The 20,417-nt window shown below is 39.4% G+C and overlaps 1 protein-coding gene across 7 annotated transcripts in view; it reads right to left on the reverse strand.

Annotated features, from left to right (window-relative positions):
* The window catches only part of shank3a (SH3 and multiple ankyrin repeat domains 3a), a 174,236-nt gene that overhangs the window by 73,759 nt on the left and 80,060 nt on the right, over nt 1–20,417 (reverse strand). For all 7 annotated transcript variants that reach the window (XR_006096128.1, XM_042410919.1, XM_042410920.1 and 4 more), the window contains 6 exons: nt 15,693–15,801; nt 15,000–15,151; nt 12,692–12,859; nt 9,880–9,996; nt 907–984; nt 206–272 (listed from right to left, as the gene is read on the reverse strand). Coding sequence is in view for 6 of the 7 variants with exons in the window: in XM_042410919.1 (XP_042266853.1) it covers nt 206–272; nt 907–984; nt 9,880–9,996; nt 12,692–12,859; nt 15,000–15,151; nt 15,693–15,801 (691 nt within the window). In the remaining variant the exon portion in view is untranslated. The remainder of the gene's footprint in view (nt 1–205; nt 273–906; nt 985–9,879; nt 9,997–12,691; nt 12,860–14,999; nt 15,152–15,692; nt 15,802–20,417) is intronic.

Here is a 20,417-nt window from a genome sequence, read left to right on the forward strand (position 1 = left end):
ATACAATAAGCCCCTGAAACATTTCCATCTCCTTTCCTTCATTTCCCCTACCCTTGTATTCAATCTGTTATCATTTCCTTGAACATCTACACTATCCACGGCCCAACCATCCCTCAATCTGATGTCTCCCTGACAAAACATTCACATTTAAACATATAAAATGCTGACGGGGCCTGGTGATATGCTACCACTGCTGTCAACTTACCAACATCTGATGCTTTGTGGACCTTTATGATTTCAGCCAGATCAAAGTTTCCTGCTATAATAGCCACCTGGAATTAGGGGAATAGTGAGAGGCATGGGGAAGGGAAAAGAGGCAAATACATGAGTGATGGAAAGTGGATACGAGCAAAATTTTGTTGAAAAAGAGAAAAAAAAATCAGAAAATAAATAACTATAAATACATCCCAGTGTACCACTTCTCTCACTGTCTCACTCAATTTACAGATTTAATTCTTTATGGTAGCAGATGTGTAAAATCTGTATGTGTGGTAATGTTCTGGGCTATGTGCGGACTAGCCTGCATTGTGTACAAACAAATTAACTTTGATCTCCACAGGAAATCTGTCAGTGTCAATTTCACACCGACTTCATCGACGAGCAAAGCTAGAATTCAAACACTGGTGCTATGATTTTTTTGTTTGTTTTTGTTTGGGTTTTTTGTTGTTTTTTGATGTTTGTTTTTTTATATATGTGTGTGTTTCGAAAATTAATAAAATATATAAAGTAAATGGGAGCCGTTATGCTGCTTAAGTTTTTAATAGCAATCAACATATTCAATGCAGCAACATTAGGCTATTCAAGGCCAAGTCATTCAAACCATTCAGCTCTGACATGTCAAACATGTAATACACATAATGATAATACATATAATAACAGACAGTGGTTCTTGGATACCACACATACCTGAAAGGCGGTCTGGCTGTTGTAGTTCTTTATCTCTTTATTGGCCCCCCGGAACAGGAGAACTCTAGCACAGCTATCCTGAATGACAACAGAGAGATTTATTTGTTTGGGTAAGACTTTTAAATGTCATTGTATTTGATTTTACCATATTCAAATGCATACACACACACACAGTCACACACACAGTCACACACAATGATGTATTGAGCTCCTGTGGGTGCCATTTCCAAGCTTCTAATTGGTCTCTCTATTAGAGTTAGGTGGTACAAAAAGTATGTCATGTGCCATGGAATGGATTTTGGCTATACTGTTTGTATTGGCATAGACATGATTTTAAATGTCACATCACAAAAAGTGCACCGAAAGGATTAAGATGAATTTTCAATGTGTTAATGAGTACAGCCACTAACAAAGTGACGCCTGTGAGCTACTTCAGGCAACCCAACTTGAGCTGCCGCTCCACTCACATGCCATACTCCTCTCACTGCAACATATATCTAACGCACCCTTAGAATCATGGCGGCATATTCAAGCCATTAGTGCTCTGCTCACACTTTGCTGCATACCTACTGCAGCAGAAGAAAATGGCTTCCTGCCATTTTCTGCTGCTGCCGTTCATATAGCATTTCAAAAGCCCAACCTCAACCCGAGCATCCACCTGTAGGTTTTGAGTCTATCTTCTCTTAGGGAGGAAGTTAGTATCGTCACTCCCAACTCCTTGCTGTGTGAGATCAGTGTTTCTATTGGGGAATGACAAGGTCAGGGCCTAGATGCCGAACAATAATGCTGTACATATTCTACATTTAAATAATAATCTACTCCATGTGAGTTGGTTAACTGAAGTGACGATGGCAATATTACTGAGATGTGGTATCTTGCCTCTGGCAGTAGAAACCAGACGGCTCCATTCAATTCCAGAGGAGAATAGAAAGCTCAATTTGTGTTAAATCCTTACCAAAAGCATACAAGGGCATTTCATATTTATATATTTCATATTTATTTATATTAAAAGCACAGTCTGTGCCTTAGATATGCCTAGGTTATATTTTATGGCCGTAATGTCTAAGGAGCAGAATTGTGTTTACATTTGGTTTGACATTGATTGACATGTATGGAAGTCTCTTATATTATTTTCTTTCGCTCTAATTATGTTATGTTATTGCGGTTGTTTGTTATGTTACCTACCTACGTACCTACTGACTAGCCAATAAAAATATGTATTTGTTTTGCTTCAAAATAAATACATGTTTGAATGCAAAAAAAGGAAGGTGATGAAACTAACACCACACATTGTTACAGAGGCAGGGATAAATGATTACAAAATTGTTTGAAAAACAAAATTTCATAGAGTTGGGCATGGTTTGGTTTTAAAAAGTCAAATGTCGTGCAGAATACAATTATCTGTGGGCTGTGTAGTGCGACATTTGTTGCCAGAGGCAGCATTACAAGCAACCTCTTTGATCACCTAAAAGAAAAAAAAAACATGTCTGCAAGGATGAGAAATGTTTGAGAATGACTCAGACAAAGGTAGCTCGAGTGGCAGTGTAAAAAGAACAAGGATGCTCCTTGAGAACCCCTTGCAAGCTGTAGCCTACATGTGGTTATTTCCAAGATTATGTGGGTTTGGGTGCAATATAGGAGTAATTAAATGTATATTTACTCATGAGGGATGAAAGACACTTTTCTGTTTTTAACAGCAGTGTTGTACTTGAAGTGATTGCTATGTTTGCACAGCTATAATTAGAGCGAGGAAATTAGTTAAATATTTCTGTTTACATAACTCCCTTTCTTCAACCTGTGATACTATGAAAGCAAGTGCCAACACTGCTTTCTCTCTTTCTCCCTCTGCATGCACATGCGCAAGTACAGTCAAGTGATCCTTTGGATAGATCATATCAGACTATTATTGTGAGATGTACAGAATAATGTACCGATGTACAGAGTAATTCAAACATATACATATAAAACATAATAAGTACCTAAGGAAACTGGAATGCTACAGTGGAAAATTAAGCCCCAAATCTAATGATTTCAAGCCATGATAGTCAGAACTCTCAGATGACTTTAACACCAAGTGATGTTTATGTAAAAGTTACCCAGTCCACTTTTGTATTAAGGTAGTGGGAAGCTGCTACCTTGTCTACAAACAATTATTTTTCAATCATCGCTGCAAAACACTTTTTTTTGTATAATGATACACAAACAGGCAAGAGCAAGCATCCATAAATTTTTGGTATTGGTTCAAACCAATGTCCTCGCTAATGATGAATACAAAAAAGCTACTTGACAGCCTGACATCTCCCTCTTCTAGAAAATCACCAGGAAAATCAGCAGCTGGCTAAATGTTAATAAGTTAGAAACCAGTTCTATGAGTTGCTCCTGAAAATCCCAATGCAAACGTTTTTGCTTGAGTCACTGATTAGTTGCTGTCCTTCAAATAAGAGATGGCAGCGGTGGAAGGACTTTACAGCTGCTACAACTGTGTATCTGTATACAGACATGGTTCTATGCAAACTGTTGAAGGCTTCAAGGCAGTATGGTGAAAGCAGTATGTAATACCAATGTGCAAACATTTCGCCCAAAGCTCAGCAACCCTGAGGTTGTATAGCAGCTGTTGTACAGCCCTGTGAAAAAGAGAGAACAGAACATGCACACACATACAGAGATATATACACACAGCATCAGTCCTGTGGCAAGAGACTTTTAGCTTACAACATGTATGAAACTCTGGACCCAAAACCACTGTAAGATATATAGATTGTTAATAGATTTATAACTTTAACGTGACACAACAAGGTTATGATGCTAGAGTCTTGTACTACATTCAAGTAACACTAAATTGAAAATGTGAGAATATCTTTAAATCAGACTCAGTTCATGTAAGTGCACAAGTGTAACAGTTATTATAAAGAGGATTTAGCATCAGGTTGATTTTGTGCCTGCTGTGTTTTTAGTTTTGCACTTCTGCTCATAGACACAGTTAAAGCCTGTTCTCACAACAGCTAAACTACAATTAAAAGTAAAACATATCATAGGCTAAAATATCATCAGTTCAATACAATGAAAAACATTCCAACACACACAAAAGAGATATCCTCATTAGTTATTATAATCACACAACTCTCTCTTTTATGCATCAAGCTACTGCCATATATTTGTTACTGTGTAAATGTGCACAGGCCCCCTCTGGCAAAAAAAAAAAAAAAGCCCAACTGTAGATTGATAGACAGGGCAATGGGTCCATATGCTGGCTGGCTGAGGGTCGATATGTAATTTAACACTGAGAGCAGAATTAACAGAACTAGCCTTCCTCCACAATCAGCACAATGACACTGGGGACTCCAGTCGTCATTGAGTCACACATTCAGGGACACGCTGATTAATTGAACATGTGATTCAGTTAATAACGTGGATGTGTTTTTATGTTTGTACTATACCAGACCGAGTCGAACACTGATGCACAGGAGCACCCTCTTCTGGTAAAGCACATAGATGTATAAGCACATTGTTGTGTAAGGACCATGGTGTCAAAAGGCACATGGAAAACCTACCTCTAAATCTGCAGGTCCATGTAAACATAAATGGTGTAGGCATGAGGGTGTATTGTAATTGGAGTTTGTGATATGAATAATGCATGATAACTTGTGCTGCTAGCAGCATATACAACCACTATTGGTCTAAACCAGCTTAAAACCTATATAGATAAACGCCTCCAGCAGTTAACTTAGCTAAGTGCTAATCACCCATACATTATGCAGTTGCATGCCCAGGCATGTGCATACCCCAAGACATGCACACAGACACACAGAAACACACAGACACAAACTTGCCAAGCAAGATACAGAAACATGCACAAACACACAAACTTCTAAATTAAGTAAATAGTCACAATGGTCAACATTTTCTTTAAGTATTTTATAATTGTAAGGAGCTTGTGCATGACCTTGTGTTTTATTCTGACAGAACTGTGAGTACATGTGCAACAGTAAGTGTAGCTGTACTTCTTCGCCTTGGTGATAAAACAGGTTTATTTACCAAACAGATATCTGATGAGTGAGGTAGATTCAAACAATGGAAAATACATCAAGATTGTAGAGAAGTGTGAACAATGTAGATGAGTAATAGGAGAAATGTTACCAGGAAAAGGATAGAGAAAGATAGAAAAAAGACAAATCTGGCATCCTTTCTAAGAAATGGAACAAAACCAGCTGATGCATCATCACAGACAGGCTGGAAATAAAACTGCTAATGTTAGCTAGCCTGATTCACTCAATACTCAACAGTATTAAAAACTTCATAAAAAATCTGATTGAAATCCTGCTGCTTTGGTTGTTAAACTGTCACATTCACCCTATCTATCAGTCAAACTGTCAGGTATGTTTTATGTGAACAGCCTGCTTTCATAAAAGGACAGCAATATTAAATCTCAACATATCTGAATGGAGTTCTGCACAAAACAAGCTGCTCTGCTGTCACGTTTGCTATAATGACATAACAGTATTTCCAGTGCGGGCCGGGCAGGTACTGGCTGAGGCTTACCTTCAACATTGTAGATGTAAGCTTCAATCCAGTTGCTGTATCCTTTTTTTAAAATCCTGTTAGGATAGCAAACGTGAAGTTTGCAATTTACAATAATGTCAATGTTAGTGTCAGATGACAATCTGATCCATTGGCTTGTGCAAACGTTAAAAAGTAACTAATATTACATGGTTTCATGATCAATCTGCATCAGTGATACAGTAATATGACAGCAGAGCAGCTAGTTGCGTGCAGAACCTTTCAGGCTGCTGACCAGCCTGAAAAAACTACAACTGTGGTCCCAAAAAGAAGTAAAACTACAAGTGTGGGTCCATGTAACACTTAGGCTGCCAGTTAAATTTTACATATAAAACATGAGTTTCAAGCGACCATTTCGCCATTCTTGCACAACTGTTACTTTACAGCTTCCCACTCTGAGCGTGACATCAGAGGAAAATGGCCACCATGTGAATTGCATTTATGTATTTGGGGACCATTTTAAAAGAGTAACATGTATCAGAGTCAATCCTGATATTCTGGCACACAGTAATGACAAAACAAGTCTTGTCTATTGTAAAATGTTTCATAATTGTTCTTTAAGCCATGGACCACGTTAAGTGAGAGATAAATACACATGTCCCAATACCAAGCTATGGAGATAGAATGAAGAATTGGTGGTAAATGTCAAGTTACCTCAACGAGACTATTAGTGCGGTCAATTGGATATTAGTTTGACACATAGTATCTGGCGCACCTGAGTCTCTAGTATTTACATGCATGTTACAAGATAGTTACCTTGTTTTATTGTGTTTGCACCTTGTCTTGATGCAAACATGTGTTTCCTGCCTAAATAATTAAATAAATTAAGGTTAGGGAACCTCAACAGATGAATGTGTGCCATTAAGTGACTTTCTACTCTCATTTACACAGATGCATAGCACACACAGACATGAGCACATACACACACACACACACACACAGAGAGGCCAATTACAGTGTGCGCCATCTGTCTTGCTCTTCTCTCCAAGGCTTCCTACAGGAATTCATTAAGAAAAGCATTCCAGTAGTCCTCACCACGGTTTGCTAGATGTGATTACATTAGCTACGTAGGAATACATAGTGAACTAAGTCCAGTACTTTTACAGTAATGACGTGGGTCAGTCATGTGTAAAGAGTGTGACAGATGGTTCCTCTCATAGCCATGTTTATACTTTTGAGGATTCATTCTCTCATTAGAATTGAAGGAGCAGATTTGGCATACTCGACTGAATGAAGCGCTTGTTTTTACATTTGGATTGTGAGTGACATCTAAAGCATATTAGATGCATGATTAAAAACACTTTGAATAAGAGCTGAATTTTCCCTCATTATTGTGCACACCAGCAGCATTATACTCATACTGTAGCATGGAATACAGTTATACTTCTCCTTTACAGTTTGCTGTAGATTAACTGAAGGAGGCTCAAGTCTAATCCAAGAAAGTTTTTACTAAGATTTCATTGGCTGCAATGGGTTTGATTGGTATGGACAGTTGTGTTTGTCTTGTGCCCTCTTTCCTTAATTTCCTTCATCAGTGTTGTCCCCACTTGCCATTACCTACTGTGTCCCCTCTCAATCATTCATCTAACCACCTCCCAAGGATCTGTCTGCCAGGTAAAAGATCCCTGCCGTGGCTTCATTCACTGCTGCTGATCACATCTGCCGAGCTAAAAGCCCACTGAGTAAATGTTAATGGCCAGCTACACCACAGAATTGGGACCATTGATCAAGCTTCTTCTGCTGCTGATTATGTTATCTTGTCATCCATCCTCTCTCTCTGCCACCTCCATCTCTCTGTCCCTCTTTCTGACATTCCCCCTCCCTCCCTTGCTCTCTCTCTTTCTGTCTCCATATGGATCTATTGATCTTGGCCACTGGACTGCTAATTTCACGGTCAATTCTGCCAGCCCTTTTCTTTCGGTAATTGTGCATAATCATACGAACCAGGCCTGTTTTGAGCTTTCTGGAACCCTGCTAAGACACACTGTTTCTGGGATCAATCAACTCAACATGATGTTCTGCCTCCACTGGCGGGACAACAGCCATGAGTGGGAACAAACGAGCTGGGGCGAGGTCCTTTACTATAGTGAAGACTTATAAGAAGTTGTACAAGTAACTGTAAATTAAACAATTCATCCATGCTATCTTTGATTATATTTTGCTCTTGTTCCACACACACACACGCTGGCCCTATTTCTTCACTAAGAAGTGGAACATGTAATGACTGCGGTCACGTGGATGTGTTACAAACAGCTTGTATTAAATATTGATGGCATGCTTCCCAAACCCTTGCTCACACACACACACACACACACACACACACACACACACACACACACTCTCTTTCTCTCTCTCCTGAGACTATGGTGTTCCAGTCCAGTTGAAGCAGGTCATTCCTCATGACTGGAATTAACATTGCAGTACATAGTTAAAATTACAACACGCAAACACATACACACATGCATGCACACATTTGTCACTTGTTCTTGTGAGAGAAAGAAAGGAAGCAAGAAAGAGAGGGGAGAAAAGTGTTCATTTAATGTTCATGAACTGAGCACTGCTCTATTTTAACAGATGAAGAAGCAGAAAAGCTTCTTCCAGAACGCCCAGTTACATGTTTCTCTTCAAGCAGTATCTAGCCAGACAGGGCAAAGCAGCACATGGGCATACTGTACCTAACAACACTCATGGTTTTCCCAGGAGTATCCTGGTTTTCACTGCCCTTATCTCCTAATATAGAACACACTCATCTATATTTTAAAATATACACTGAATGTATCGGTTTCCTGTTATCAAAACCTCATACAGTAAGACCCTTAAAGCGTATTAATTCAGTTTAAAGGGGACATATGCTCTTTGTGATTTTCTGTTATATTTATACTGTTATGATGTCGGACGTCTATGTTGAACATAGTCAAAGCTTAAAAACTTCAGGTGAATGTATGTAAAAAATGATTCAAAACCCCACGATTCAAAAGCCCAGGCTTCAGCCTGCTCGGAAGACTTCATTTGCAGCGTTACCTCTACCTCCTCCTTGTGATGAAATCAGATTGTTCGCACGTGCCGACAAACGGACGTCTGTTGGTAGCCTTTGTTGCTAGGGTTGATGCTAAAGTTGTTCCAAATGTTGTTTGTGTTATTCACTTGCATATTTTGGATGTATTTGGGCTCAGGCTTGACCGTGTACACATGTATTTGAGGAGTTTCCATTTTGAGTAAAGAATGATAAAAAAAAAAAGAAGTGAAATCCTACTACTACTGTGTGTTAACGTAGTCTCCCGAGCCGCTGGAAGTCTGTCAAAGGGAATCAAGCAGAGCCCCAGAATATGTCTGGAGCTCTACAATATAGACCTGGAAATGTGCATGATATGTCCCCTTTAAGCTGCTGCTACCATTTGAATTTTCCAGATAGGATATATCATGTAGAGTGTGATACATTTACCATCGCCCCAACCAACATCTCAGTCAGTGTCAGTGTCAGAGTATGCCTCTGATCATCTGTAAGGCATCACATTCTAAATATAAAGCATCAAAAAATAATAATCTATAATAACAAACTTTTATACTGCTTTCATCCAAATTGCAGCACATAAAGAGCATTAATGTGCAGTGACGGCAATCCACATTGGAGAAAAATCCCTGACCTTTGTTCATTTTAGTGCCAAACTCCCACTTGGACAAGTTCTCTTTAATCTCCCCTTTCAGTCCATTATCACAACAGGCAACAAATAACAGTGGAGATAATGACCAGGTAAAGGATACCTCTGCTTGAGACTGCCACTCAAGTACACATAAGTGTACACATGCACAAACACGTAGGTAGAGCACTGTGTGGGGACTACCCTGCAAATCAGAAGACCCTGTAACAGCAAGTCTCTGCGCTGCATAAGTGTCCTTGAGCAAGACACTGAACCCCCACCAGGTTCAGAGCTGCTGTACTGTGTCTGCTCCAGCAACACTCGGAAACTGGAAAAAGCTTAAATGGTTACACACTTACATAACACCCACGCATACTGTAAATGCTATAGTTCACATATACAGACACACCAACACACTCGCCAAACAGAACATTGATACTTGATAATTCTTCAAAACAACTTCAGTGAAAACATCTGTGAGTATTCACTGCAAATATTTTTCCATTGTTCTTCTATGTGTACAAATACCAAATAGCTAAGGTATGGTTATGTTTAGGCACCCAGAACCACTTGGATAAGGCTGTGGAAAGATTGTGGTCATGGTTAAATATTTAAGAAAGCCAACAGACTCACAGTATGATAAGTGACATGAACTTGGCCACTGGTGCCAAAGGCAAATGTATTATAGTGGTCCAATCTGAATCTAAACCCACAGACAACAGACCAACCTCCACTCCCCAAGCACACAAGCCACAATACATTTGTAAGTAACTGGTACCTGGTTGTAGAGTGCACACACATGCAGGGCTGTGTTTCCAGATGCATTCTGGGCGCTCATGTCGGCTCCGTAGAACAGCAGGTGTTCCAGATGCTGCACATGGCCATAGCGGCATGCCTGAAAGAACAAATTCACACATTTACTCTTTTTACAAAACGTACTGTCTTTTACCTACAAAGTCAAAAGGGAGCAACCACACAGTGTCTCTGAGAAAAGAATATGCAATAGTTGGACAGCATATTTTAGTTTATTCATTGACAGTCATTTGTACTGAAAAGAAATAAGAAAGTAGGTAATGTGTGCTGTGTTACAACCCCTTGTGTCCCGTGCTGGATTTTAACCAAGGATATAATGGGCATGTGCAACTTAGCCAAATAAGCCAACAGCACATTGTGTGTTTGTGAGCTAACCAATCACAATGAAGAAAGGGTGAAAATTCATGCGAGGGTATATACACAATTGTGAGTTTGGCTGCAGCCCTCCCATCTGGCTCCGCCTGTGTGGCCAAAGGCAGCAGAGGCAGTTCTCTGTTTGCCATGTCCAACAAAATACCCGCTTGTTATGTAACCTACCCCTTACCTTTCCCACAAAATACATTTGGAGCAGTGATTATAGTGGAATAGCTTAAATATGCTCAAATACAAAATACAGCCCAAACACATGTTTTTACAGAACACCTCAATGTTACAAAAACTAAAATATGTAAACCTCAGAAAAACTAGTGAATCTTTTGTGTTTCTCCTTGGGCTACTTCCTTTGTGAAATTCTCCCCACTCACGTTTTTAACTTTCTAAAAGCAAGGGAGAAGCTTGTTTGTATCACATGAGGCTGAATGAGGCTAAATGTGAAATTGTGAGGTAAAGTTATTCTGACAAGAATGATGCCTTTTTTCAGCTTCTTTGTTTCACATAACTGCAAGCAATAAACTTTTCATTTAATCTCTATCTATCTTCTCTCTCTTTTTTTCCTCCTACTCTCTGGTTTTGTCCTGTGTCATTGCCAAAGATGCACACCAACTCTCCCCAACAATTGTTCTCTCTCTCTTGTGTTCTGTCTCGCTAAGAGTGCGTGACAGCACTGAGACAGCGCACAAATGATGCTGGGATTGTTGTTGGTTATCAGACCTTCCACTGTGTATCCTATTGTACACCATATATACTACTAGAATACTAATGCTGGAGAGGACACAGAGAAAGGGAGAGACAAGGAAGAGGCGGAGGGAGAAATTAAATGCTTACAGTATCTTGAACGTATAAAGACAGAAGCATGATCTGATTTTCCATTGTACTATTGCTCCTTCCATTTAAACTCACTGTGTTGGCACATTGAAAGGGCACATATGCATAAACAACAATCCCTCCATGGGCTTCTCTTGCTCACTGTATGTCTTCATTGATCCCTGTGGCAGCACCTGAAGACGTTTGCTTTATGGAGAGCAACATGGTGAATGTATGTAGTGTAATGAAGTCAGCACCACTGTGCCCAAAGACAAAACACCAGAAACCAATAATTGTCTTTCCAGTGCAGAAATTTTGAGCCAGGCCAGTTTCATTGAACTGGCATGTTCAATGAAAGACTCCACAACACAGCAGTTACCACAGTTCACCAGTAACGGACGTTTTGCTCTTTTGGTGCTCTATCCTCAACATTATAGTACAGAGTTCAGTTCTGCTTTGAATGTCTTTGAACTTTTCATTTAGCTCATAATTACCAAACAATAACAGTAACAGTAAGACCTTGAGATAAACTAGACCAGGCTAATGATGTAGCTTGAGTAATAAAACAAATGGAGGGGAAAGTTGGTGGAAACATTCAAGTAATGAAAGGGTGATGGTAGAGACTGGTGTTTCTTTTTGCAATTTTATTTGCCAGGTTGACTTTCTCCTGCTACTCAATTCAAATGGGTGATTATATTTACAGAAGCAACAGATAATTGTTATAGAATAAAATAGTGTAGATACAATATAAATAAGGTAATGTCCTCTCCTATGACAAAATGTTTTTCCACAGAAGACTGGATGTGGAGCTGAGAGTTTGCAAACAAATATACCATATTTCAGTGTATACAGTATTTAACAGTAAGATTAGCTTGATTCCGCTATTCTCATTACAGCAACATGTTTCAGTTCAACATTTCCTCTGTGTGTATTCATATTCAGTGTCAGCAACAGAAGTGATGCATCCCACAGCCGTCTGTATGGTTCCATTTACAGTACAACAACCTTCAGACCTCACGTGTCTTTCTGTCAGCACTCAGACATAAGCTAAAAAGCCCTGACACACACAAAAACAGCAATCAGTATCAACTATCGGTAAATTTGTGAGAATCAGTGAACTCTGAAGTCCCAGTAATTCCTTATTTCATTGGACCTCTGAAACAGTACAGTGCAGAAACACACAGGTCTATGGGTGACATTTGTGTACTAGTCAGTGTTTGACACACAATGTCATGTATTAGTATGTATTTTCAAATATTTGTATCAATTTCTTCCTTAAATTATCTCTTGTCCTGCTGCATCTTTTTTTTAAACTGTCCATTGTTGAGATCAATAGTGTTATAGGAGCGCAAGGCTAAATAAGTGGAATATTTTTTTAAGTTTCAGCTTCCCACCTGCAGATGACCCACCCCTGGGGTTCGACCACCGCAAGAGAAATTCTCAAACTAAGGAAAACACAAAAATCAATTCAATGAAATTGTGAAAACCAGACAAGACCTCTCACCCTGCACTTGCATTTGTATTCTGCACACAACACATCACTGTTTTGTGTGTGTATGAGTGTGAGGGTATATGTGTGTGTGTGTGTGTATTACCTGGTGTATCTCCTGCCAGCCATTCTCATCCACACAGCCGACTTGTGCATGATCGTGCAGCAGCAGCTCACAGCAGTAGGGGTCTCCTCCTACCATCGAGCTGTGGTAGAGAGGAGTCAACCCCCTGCTGTCTTTATAGTCAGGTGATGCACCCAAGTCTAACAGCGTCTGATGGGAAAAGAAGACGGTTAGGAGGCATAACACAAAAAAGACTTCATACAGTGGCAGCTATCATGACAGTCCCCAGTCTCTGCTGCATGTTTCATCCCAGGACAAAGAGGCCAGTACATATGGCTACATTATTGTTGCTATTTACACTATGTCAATGAAAAAAAAATCCATAAACCTCAGGAAAGTAATCATTCAGTTAGTGGTACTGATCAATTCAATCCCAGAGCTGCAAATGTAGTTTGAGCCATCTCATGAAACGTGTCTACATTTTTGTACATACGCAGTTACTGACATTATTTGAAGAAGAGTATAACCTTTTGTAGACTTACTATACCAACAGTAGCAACACCTTATGCACAGTGTATAACAAAACCGAGTACACCCCTGGTCAGCATCACTAAAATGTTAAGTGATTACAAATCCTGTCCATTTAACACAATTTTATTTGTTTTTAGACAAAACCTAAGAAGAATTCAGCCAATTAAGTAAAAAACAAACAAAATAACAGAATGTTTGACTAATTAAACTATAATGAAAGGTCCATATATAAGAACAAACTGCAACAAAAGTCAGTACACTGTTCATTAGTGAGACTCCATTCTTTTATTTTTCAATATTTGGCCTGCCTGCCTTTATTTCTGATGACAGATTGGATCCTCCTGGGCATGGATGATACCAGTTTTGCCCAAATCTGTGGAGAGATGTTCTGCCATTCTTCACAGATAATTCTTTTCAGCTGCTCTTTGCTGGAGGGGTTTTGTTACTCTACTTTCCGCTTTAAAATACTCTAAACGTGTTTGATTGGATTCAGGTCAGGGGACATATTTGGCCAGGTCATAGTTTTCTTTTTTTTTCTTCATTAAACACTCTTGTGTGATTTTTGCAGTGTGTTTGGGATCATTGTCATGTTGGGTAATTCCTCTCCTGCCAAGCTCCTTGAGACTGGGAGTCATCTTTACATTTAGTATTTGGATATACAAACTTGCTGTCTATAAAAGTAATCTCCTCTATACCTTTTGCACTCATGCAGCCCCATATCAGCACACTCCCACCTCCATGTTTCATGACTGGCACTATGCAGTCACTGTGGTAGTCCTGGCCAGGTCCACGCCAAACATACTGAACCCCATTTGATTCAAGCTCATTTAGTTTTGTGCCGTTTTGTAAGCAATGGTTTTCTTCTTGAACGTTGTCCGTAGAGGTTGACTTCATGCAATGTCCCTCACAGGGTTTGAACAGTCACTGAAACACCAATTTCCACAGATAATCCTCATGCCAAGTCAGAGGCACTTGCCCATCTGTTTTTCAATGCAAGGTTGCGTAAATAGTGAATTGTGTATGCCATCATTTTTCAAGGATGGCCACTGCACCTTCTGTTATTGGTAGTATGGGTGTTCCTGTACTTCCTAACCATTGCTGCAACTGTGTTTTGGGTGATGTTTAGTAGCCTACCGATGATCTTGTACTCTCTCCCATCTTTATGAAGTCTCACAATTTAGTTTCTTATGTGTTCAGAGGTTTTTTTATAACTTGTTCAGGCGATTAAGCTAAATTGGAAGTCACGAGTGTAATCATTTTTGTTTCAGTGGTCACCTGTGTACTCTCTTTTGTTGCACTGAGGTTGTACTTTGAGACTGTATTTTCAATTTAGTCTGTGATGATACAATGTTGAATCATTTAACATTTTATATTGCACAGGGTGCACTCACTTTTGTTATACACTGTATATTACATGCCCTAGTGACACTGAATATTCAGATAATGGCAATGACTGAGCGGAAATAACCGATTCCAATTTCCAACAGTACTGGCTCAAAAGGAAATCAATTATATGACTCGTGTAAACCCTTTCATTTAGGTTACAAGCCTCCTCAAACCAGACACACTCAAGGCCATTCACTGAATATGCCAGCCCATTCAAAGAGGGCATGGTAAGCCTCACATATGTAGTAATTGCTCAAGCACCCTCTGTGTTCAATTGCTCAGGCACTCACTGCCAAAGATTGCCCGCTTGCAAACTCTCCCTTCCCAGAGGGGAAGTTTGCAAGCAGCCAACTGTTGTAACAAAAGATAGAAAATAGATGGGTCAGCTTTCTGCTATATTGTGTCTGTATGTGTGTGTGTGTGTTACACTCACTATAAGCGCTGTATGGTTCTTGCTGCGCACGGCCTTGTGTAGGGCAGTAATGCCATCTTTTGTTCTGAAGTCCAGATGCGCGCCTCCACTCTTGAGCACCTTGATGAGCTCTGCACATCCCTCCAGCTGTGCTGCCAGCGTTAGAGGACATTCTGTTAAATACAAAAATGAGCAAGAAAAATATATCAAAAGTCAACATATTTTATGTGACATTGCTGGGCATTCGTCTTAGAAAAAAAACATCCAAGCATTGAAGCTGTCAATATATGATGACAGAATTGCCCACTATAGTTGATAAAACCATTTACATTTTGTGACTCTGCATTTTGATAACTGCCTCAGCTGTCGTGATTGCCACCCTCCAGTGTGCCTAAGTGGCTGTTTCCTGTTGGTGTTAAACCAACCTATTCTCATGCTCCCCTCGCTCACAGTTCCTTTGTCAGACTACAGGTCACCCAACAGGGAAATCTCCTTTATGGCTGGACAAACATTTGCATAAACATGAGGAGATTAGCAAAGAGAGTAATCCAGCTTTACCCAGCATGCAGAAGGCTTATTTCAGAAAATCCATACATGGTCATTTTGTGTTGAAGACAGGCACAGAGAGAGAAAGCACAAGACAAAAGACAAATCAAACTTGAAAAAAGACTGGGGTATGATAGGGATGGGATATTTCTGCTCAGTCTTCCTCACCTCCTGTGTCTGGATCATGGAAGTTGGGGTCCAGGCCTTTTTCCAAGAACCTTGAGACCTTTTCGATGTTCCTCTGTTGCACATACTCCATAAACTTCTTCAGGTTTGCCTAATGGAGGGAGACAAGGCAACAGGGAAAGGGGAAAGAAAAGGAAGAGACAGCTGTGATTGGGTGATGTCAGACTCATGTGGATGGGGATGTTTAATAATGCAGTTCACAGATGAAAGCTAAAGTCGCAGCTCTCTCCTTCTGTGTTTGAAGGTTTTATTTCTGTTCTGTCATGCCAAGCAAATGGACCATGTGCGGTAGCTATATAAGCTATTATAGGATGGACCAAAAAAAGACAGGGAGAGGGGCTGTAAAGTAACACTGAAATGAAGACCTTTCCTCTGGAAATGAATGCAAAGAAAATGAGCTCCTGAGGCTAATGTCACATTCTGAATTCAAATGTAATGCTTTTAATATTGTACAACGCCTGAGACCAACACTTTTACATCATTGGTCGCCTAACATTAACTTTTAAAACCATTTTCATAAAACCAGCACCAACACATGCACAAACTCACTTGCAGAGAAGTCCCATCCCAAATCCTAACACACACACACACACACACAAACACACTTAATTTCCTCTGTGACTTATGATTAAAAATATTCATCACTTCCTCTGATGGGTATAAGCCGTAAAAGGAAAGAGTGAAAAATGAATATATGAGCAAGGTACCAGCAAGGTAGATGACTATAACCTAAAAAATAAGGGCAACAATCTATCTGAGATGTAACACTGTAGCCCAGAATTTATCTAATGACTATATTCTGTACTTACTGAAGACATTGAGTAAGAAAAGGGATTACTAAAACAAATTTACCACAATACAGTCTAATATTAAACAAATAAATTATTAATGAAAACATGGATGACAGTCTGATATATTTCTTGAGGATGTAATTACACAATATTTGCAGTATCCCAAAGGAGCCTCACAGAGAACTTTCATTACTATTGCATTCTCTCAAGGTTTTCAGCCTCAGTCATTACATAACACCCACATGTGCTGAAGCCTCTAGACACACATGCACATTATGTTTACAACTTAATTACTTTGCACAACGCACTTACACACAAACACTTACACTCACGTGCAAGAATGCAAACAGAAAGCAGAAGCTTGACACTCACCATGTGCGGCATCATACACTGTACAGTATATCCCTCGTTCTGAAAATGTCACACTCTACAACGCCTTCCGAAATTCACATCACACTACCCCTTTTTCCTCACACCTAGTCATCTGCAGCCGGCTTGCCTCCACAAGCCTGCCTCCTGTTCACACACACCACACTGACACAGGGAGCTGTCGACCGCTACTCTCACCATCTCCAAGTCAAACTGAGTGAGAGAAATTCACTTTGGCTTTTTCCTTTTTTTCAGATGTTCTGTGAGGCAGTTGTTATGGTGATGGGATACAAAGACAGCTCTGGCAGGCAATGTACACATGAGTGGGAAGAGCACTGAGGTTGTGTTTGTGAGTGAGTGTGTGTGCATGCGTGTGTACGTGTGTTTGTGTGTCCTGCATAATGCCTCAGGATAATGCCTTGAAGGGGCTCGGGGACGATTCGCCAGTGATCAGCTGGATCTAATGTGTGTTATATTGCCTTTTGTACAGAGGGCTGATAAAAATGCCTTGTAATGATTTATGTGCTTTGGTGAGGGTCTGAATATACTCTTCATATTTTCTCACTCTCGCCATGTTTTTCTCTTAATAACACACACACATAAATACACAGCCATGCAATGACACAAACAACATTTATTTTCCAAGTCACCATGACATACTGACAATTGACTAAATGTTCTGAAAATAATCAAAAGGACAACAGTCTGTCATGCATCAGATTTGCAAGCTCTGTGCAGAACTGGTGAGATGACGAAACACAACACAATCTGCTGGTTGGTATTTTTGGTGAGACCATTGATTTGCCATAAAAATGACCAAAATGGCCAAAAAAAAAATTTCAATAATATATGCTTTCAAAACACTGGTCAAGAGACAACTTAATACAAATTCCAATAACATGCAAAACCTTTATTACAAATTCTTCCACCCCAGTTACAATTATATCACTTGTGGTCTAGGAATCTCTAAATTTTAAGTTATAGTAAGATATTAAATGACTTGTTAATATTAATTTGTTCCCAGGACGTAATGCATATCAAAGTTTTAATAAATAAGTAAGACAGTTATACAATTTCTATTTCAAGCTCAAAAACATTTCTAAAATTGCACCGATTTTATCCTTTGGCAATATAAAAAAACATCAAAACTTTAATATCTGCAACTCTTTCATGTCTCCTCCTTTAGATATTGCAATTCTCTTTCTTCCTGACTTAGTCAAAATCTCCCTGCCATGTTCCCAGCTTGAACAAAATATTGCGGAAAAGCCTTAAGCTGGTACAGAAAGATGAGAGGAGATAATTGTACTTGTTACTATCTGTGCACTGAACAGTAGATTGCATTTTTATTTCCATTCATTATGCAAGGTGGGCCTGGCAAAGATTGGCAAATGAGATAAAATTGTCCCCCACAGTTCTTAAACCGTTTGTGAGTTAATTCGCCAAGTTTCATTCATGGTATGAATATGATTACTGCCCTCGTGTGTTATTGTACTATAGGTTAGTCAAGATTCCCTGGATCTCTGGGAAGAAAAAATACTTATAAAAAATCTTATAATGACAGGTTATGTAACCTGAAACGGGCTATTGCACACAACAATAGGTGAAAACATTACTCCCATAAAAACCTCTGTCAGCAAAAAATTAAACAATAAAATAAAATATTGTAAAAACGACTCAACAATTGAGGGGTTAATGATGATGATGACTACGTGCAAGGTAAATCATACAAACATGTCCCAGTGATATCACCCTTGATAGCGTTTATACTGTGTATGCCAATGCAAAATGTCATAGTATAACAAAATAATGAACATTATAATAAACAGTACAGGTCCTGAAATTACTGTGGATCTGGTGTGCTAAAATAATTAATCAATCAACCTCTGAAGAAACACACACACACAACACACAAATTCTTCACACAAACTTATCTAACCAGCCTACCAAAACCGACTGAGACCAACCAATGACTGTGGAGAAGTTAAATCACTGAATAATTGAACCCTGTGTACTGTGTATCAGGCTGCATGCATATAGCGGCATATTTCACTGCAGGTCTGAGGTAATAAGTTACACTACATCCACAGTGCTTGTCGTATTATCAGACTGTGACAGATAGACTTGATACACAATAAAGGCTTTACAAGGTGTATAAGGCAAAAGAATATTATATGCAGGCTTCTCTGGTAGTCACCCCTGTCTCAACTGTGTTGTGTATAAAGTGCTATATAAATAAAGCTGAGATGAGTTGAGAGTTGAGTCTGTGGCAGCATGACCGCCTGTCTGAAACCACTAAATAAACTGCCATAGGAAGTCATAACCCACTAACACAGAAACTCCGATCAATCACTCTAATAGAGGATGGTCAGGGAGTTGTGATCGAGTTCATTGTTGATGTGCACATGCACTCGTGACACCATATTATTGGCAACTGTTTCCGGACAAAAGCACAATTGTTGCTTAGGGAAAGTCACTGAATGCCCAAGAAATAATTATAATATGAAGTACAAATCCATTTTTTATTACCAGCCTTAACAGTTTGCCGCTGTTGTTGCTCTGGTGCTAGCTGCAATTAGCCTATGGGGCATGACGAACAGACAACTTAATGGATAAATCTTATCCAGCATACTCTCTGCAACAGAGTCCCCAGGGGGTACTGTAGTTCAGAACTCTTGCTATGTGATACAGCTCTACAGTCTGATTACAAATACAAAGATGTGACTTCACTGATAAAATACAAACACATACACAAGCACACACAAATGCACCATGTGTGCTGTCCTTATGACACTATGGGGAACTACATGACAGCAACCACCGTCCTTTCCAGGGAGGAAAGGCAACCCCCCAAAAATGAAGACACGTATTGACACACAGGGGAGAACAAGAAGATAACTCTGCGTTGCCATACCACCTCCAAGTCTTGAGGGGTACACTTTGCAAGGAGCTCATTCTAGATAAAAGAAAGCAAAAAAGAAATCTAGAGTCTTCAAAAAAGCAACAGATGTGGTTCATCACAGATACAAAAAGCCCCCAAGACACATACCCTGAGTTATGAAAGAGGCATTACACACCTCCTGTTTTCCTTTAAAAAAGAAAAGATGTGCTCTCAGTCATTCCATGCTAATTTTGGTCTGAAGGAGCAGACAGTTCCCATCTCCATTCAATAGACACTCAATAATGATTACCAACACCGCAGGGATCTCTCTCAAGCAGCTAATCACTGTTTTTCAGAATCAGAATCAGAATCATGTTTATTGGCAAAGTATGTTTACACATACAAGGAATTTGATTCTGGTTTAGTGGCTCTCAATGTACTTATATAGAATAACAACACAACAATTCAGGAATATAATGTGAAGACGTTTCTGTGAACTGTAAACAGGATACAAATAGTACAAAGAAGTATTAGAATGCAATTATTGATGAGATAAATATTAAATGGTAAAAAAAGTGACATTACTTTATATGCATACTGTATAGTAGGTGGTTATGTACAGTATATACAGTCTGTTCAGATATACAGTAGTGAGTGAAATGTATTGCA

The sequence above is a fragment of the Thunnus maccoyii genome, chromosome 5, assembly GCF_910596095.1.
Source record: "Thunnus maccoyii chromosome 5, fThuMac1.1, whole genome shotgun sequence".
Classification (NCBI taxonomy): domain Eukaryota; kingdom Metazoa; phylum Chordata; class Actinopteri; order Scombriformes; family Scombridae; genus Thunnus; species Thunnus maccoyii.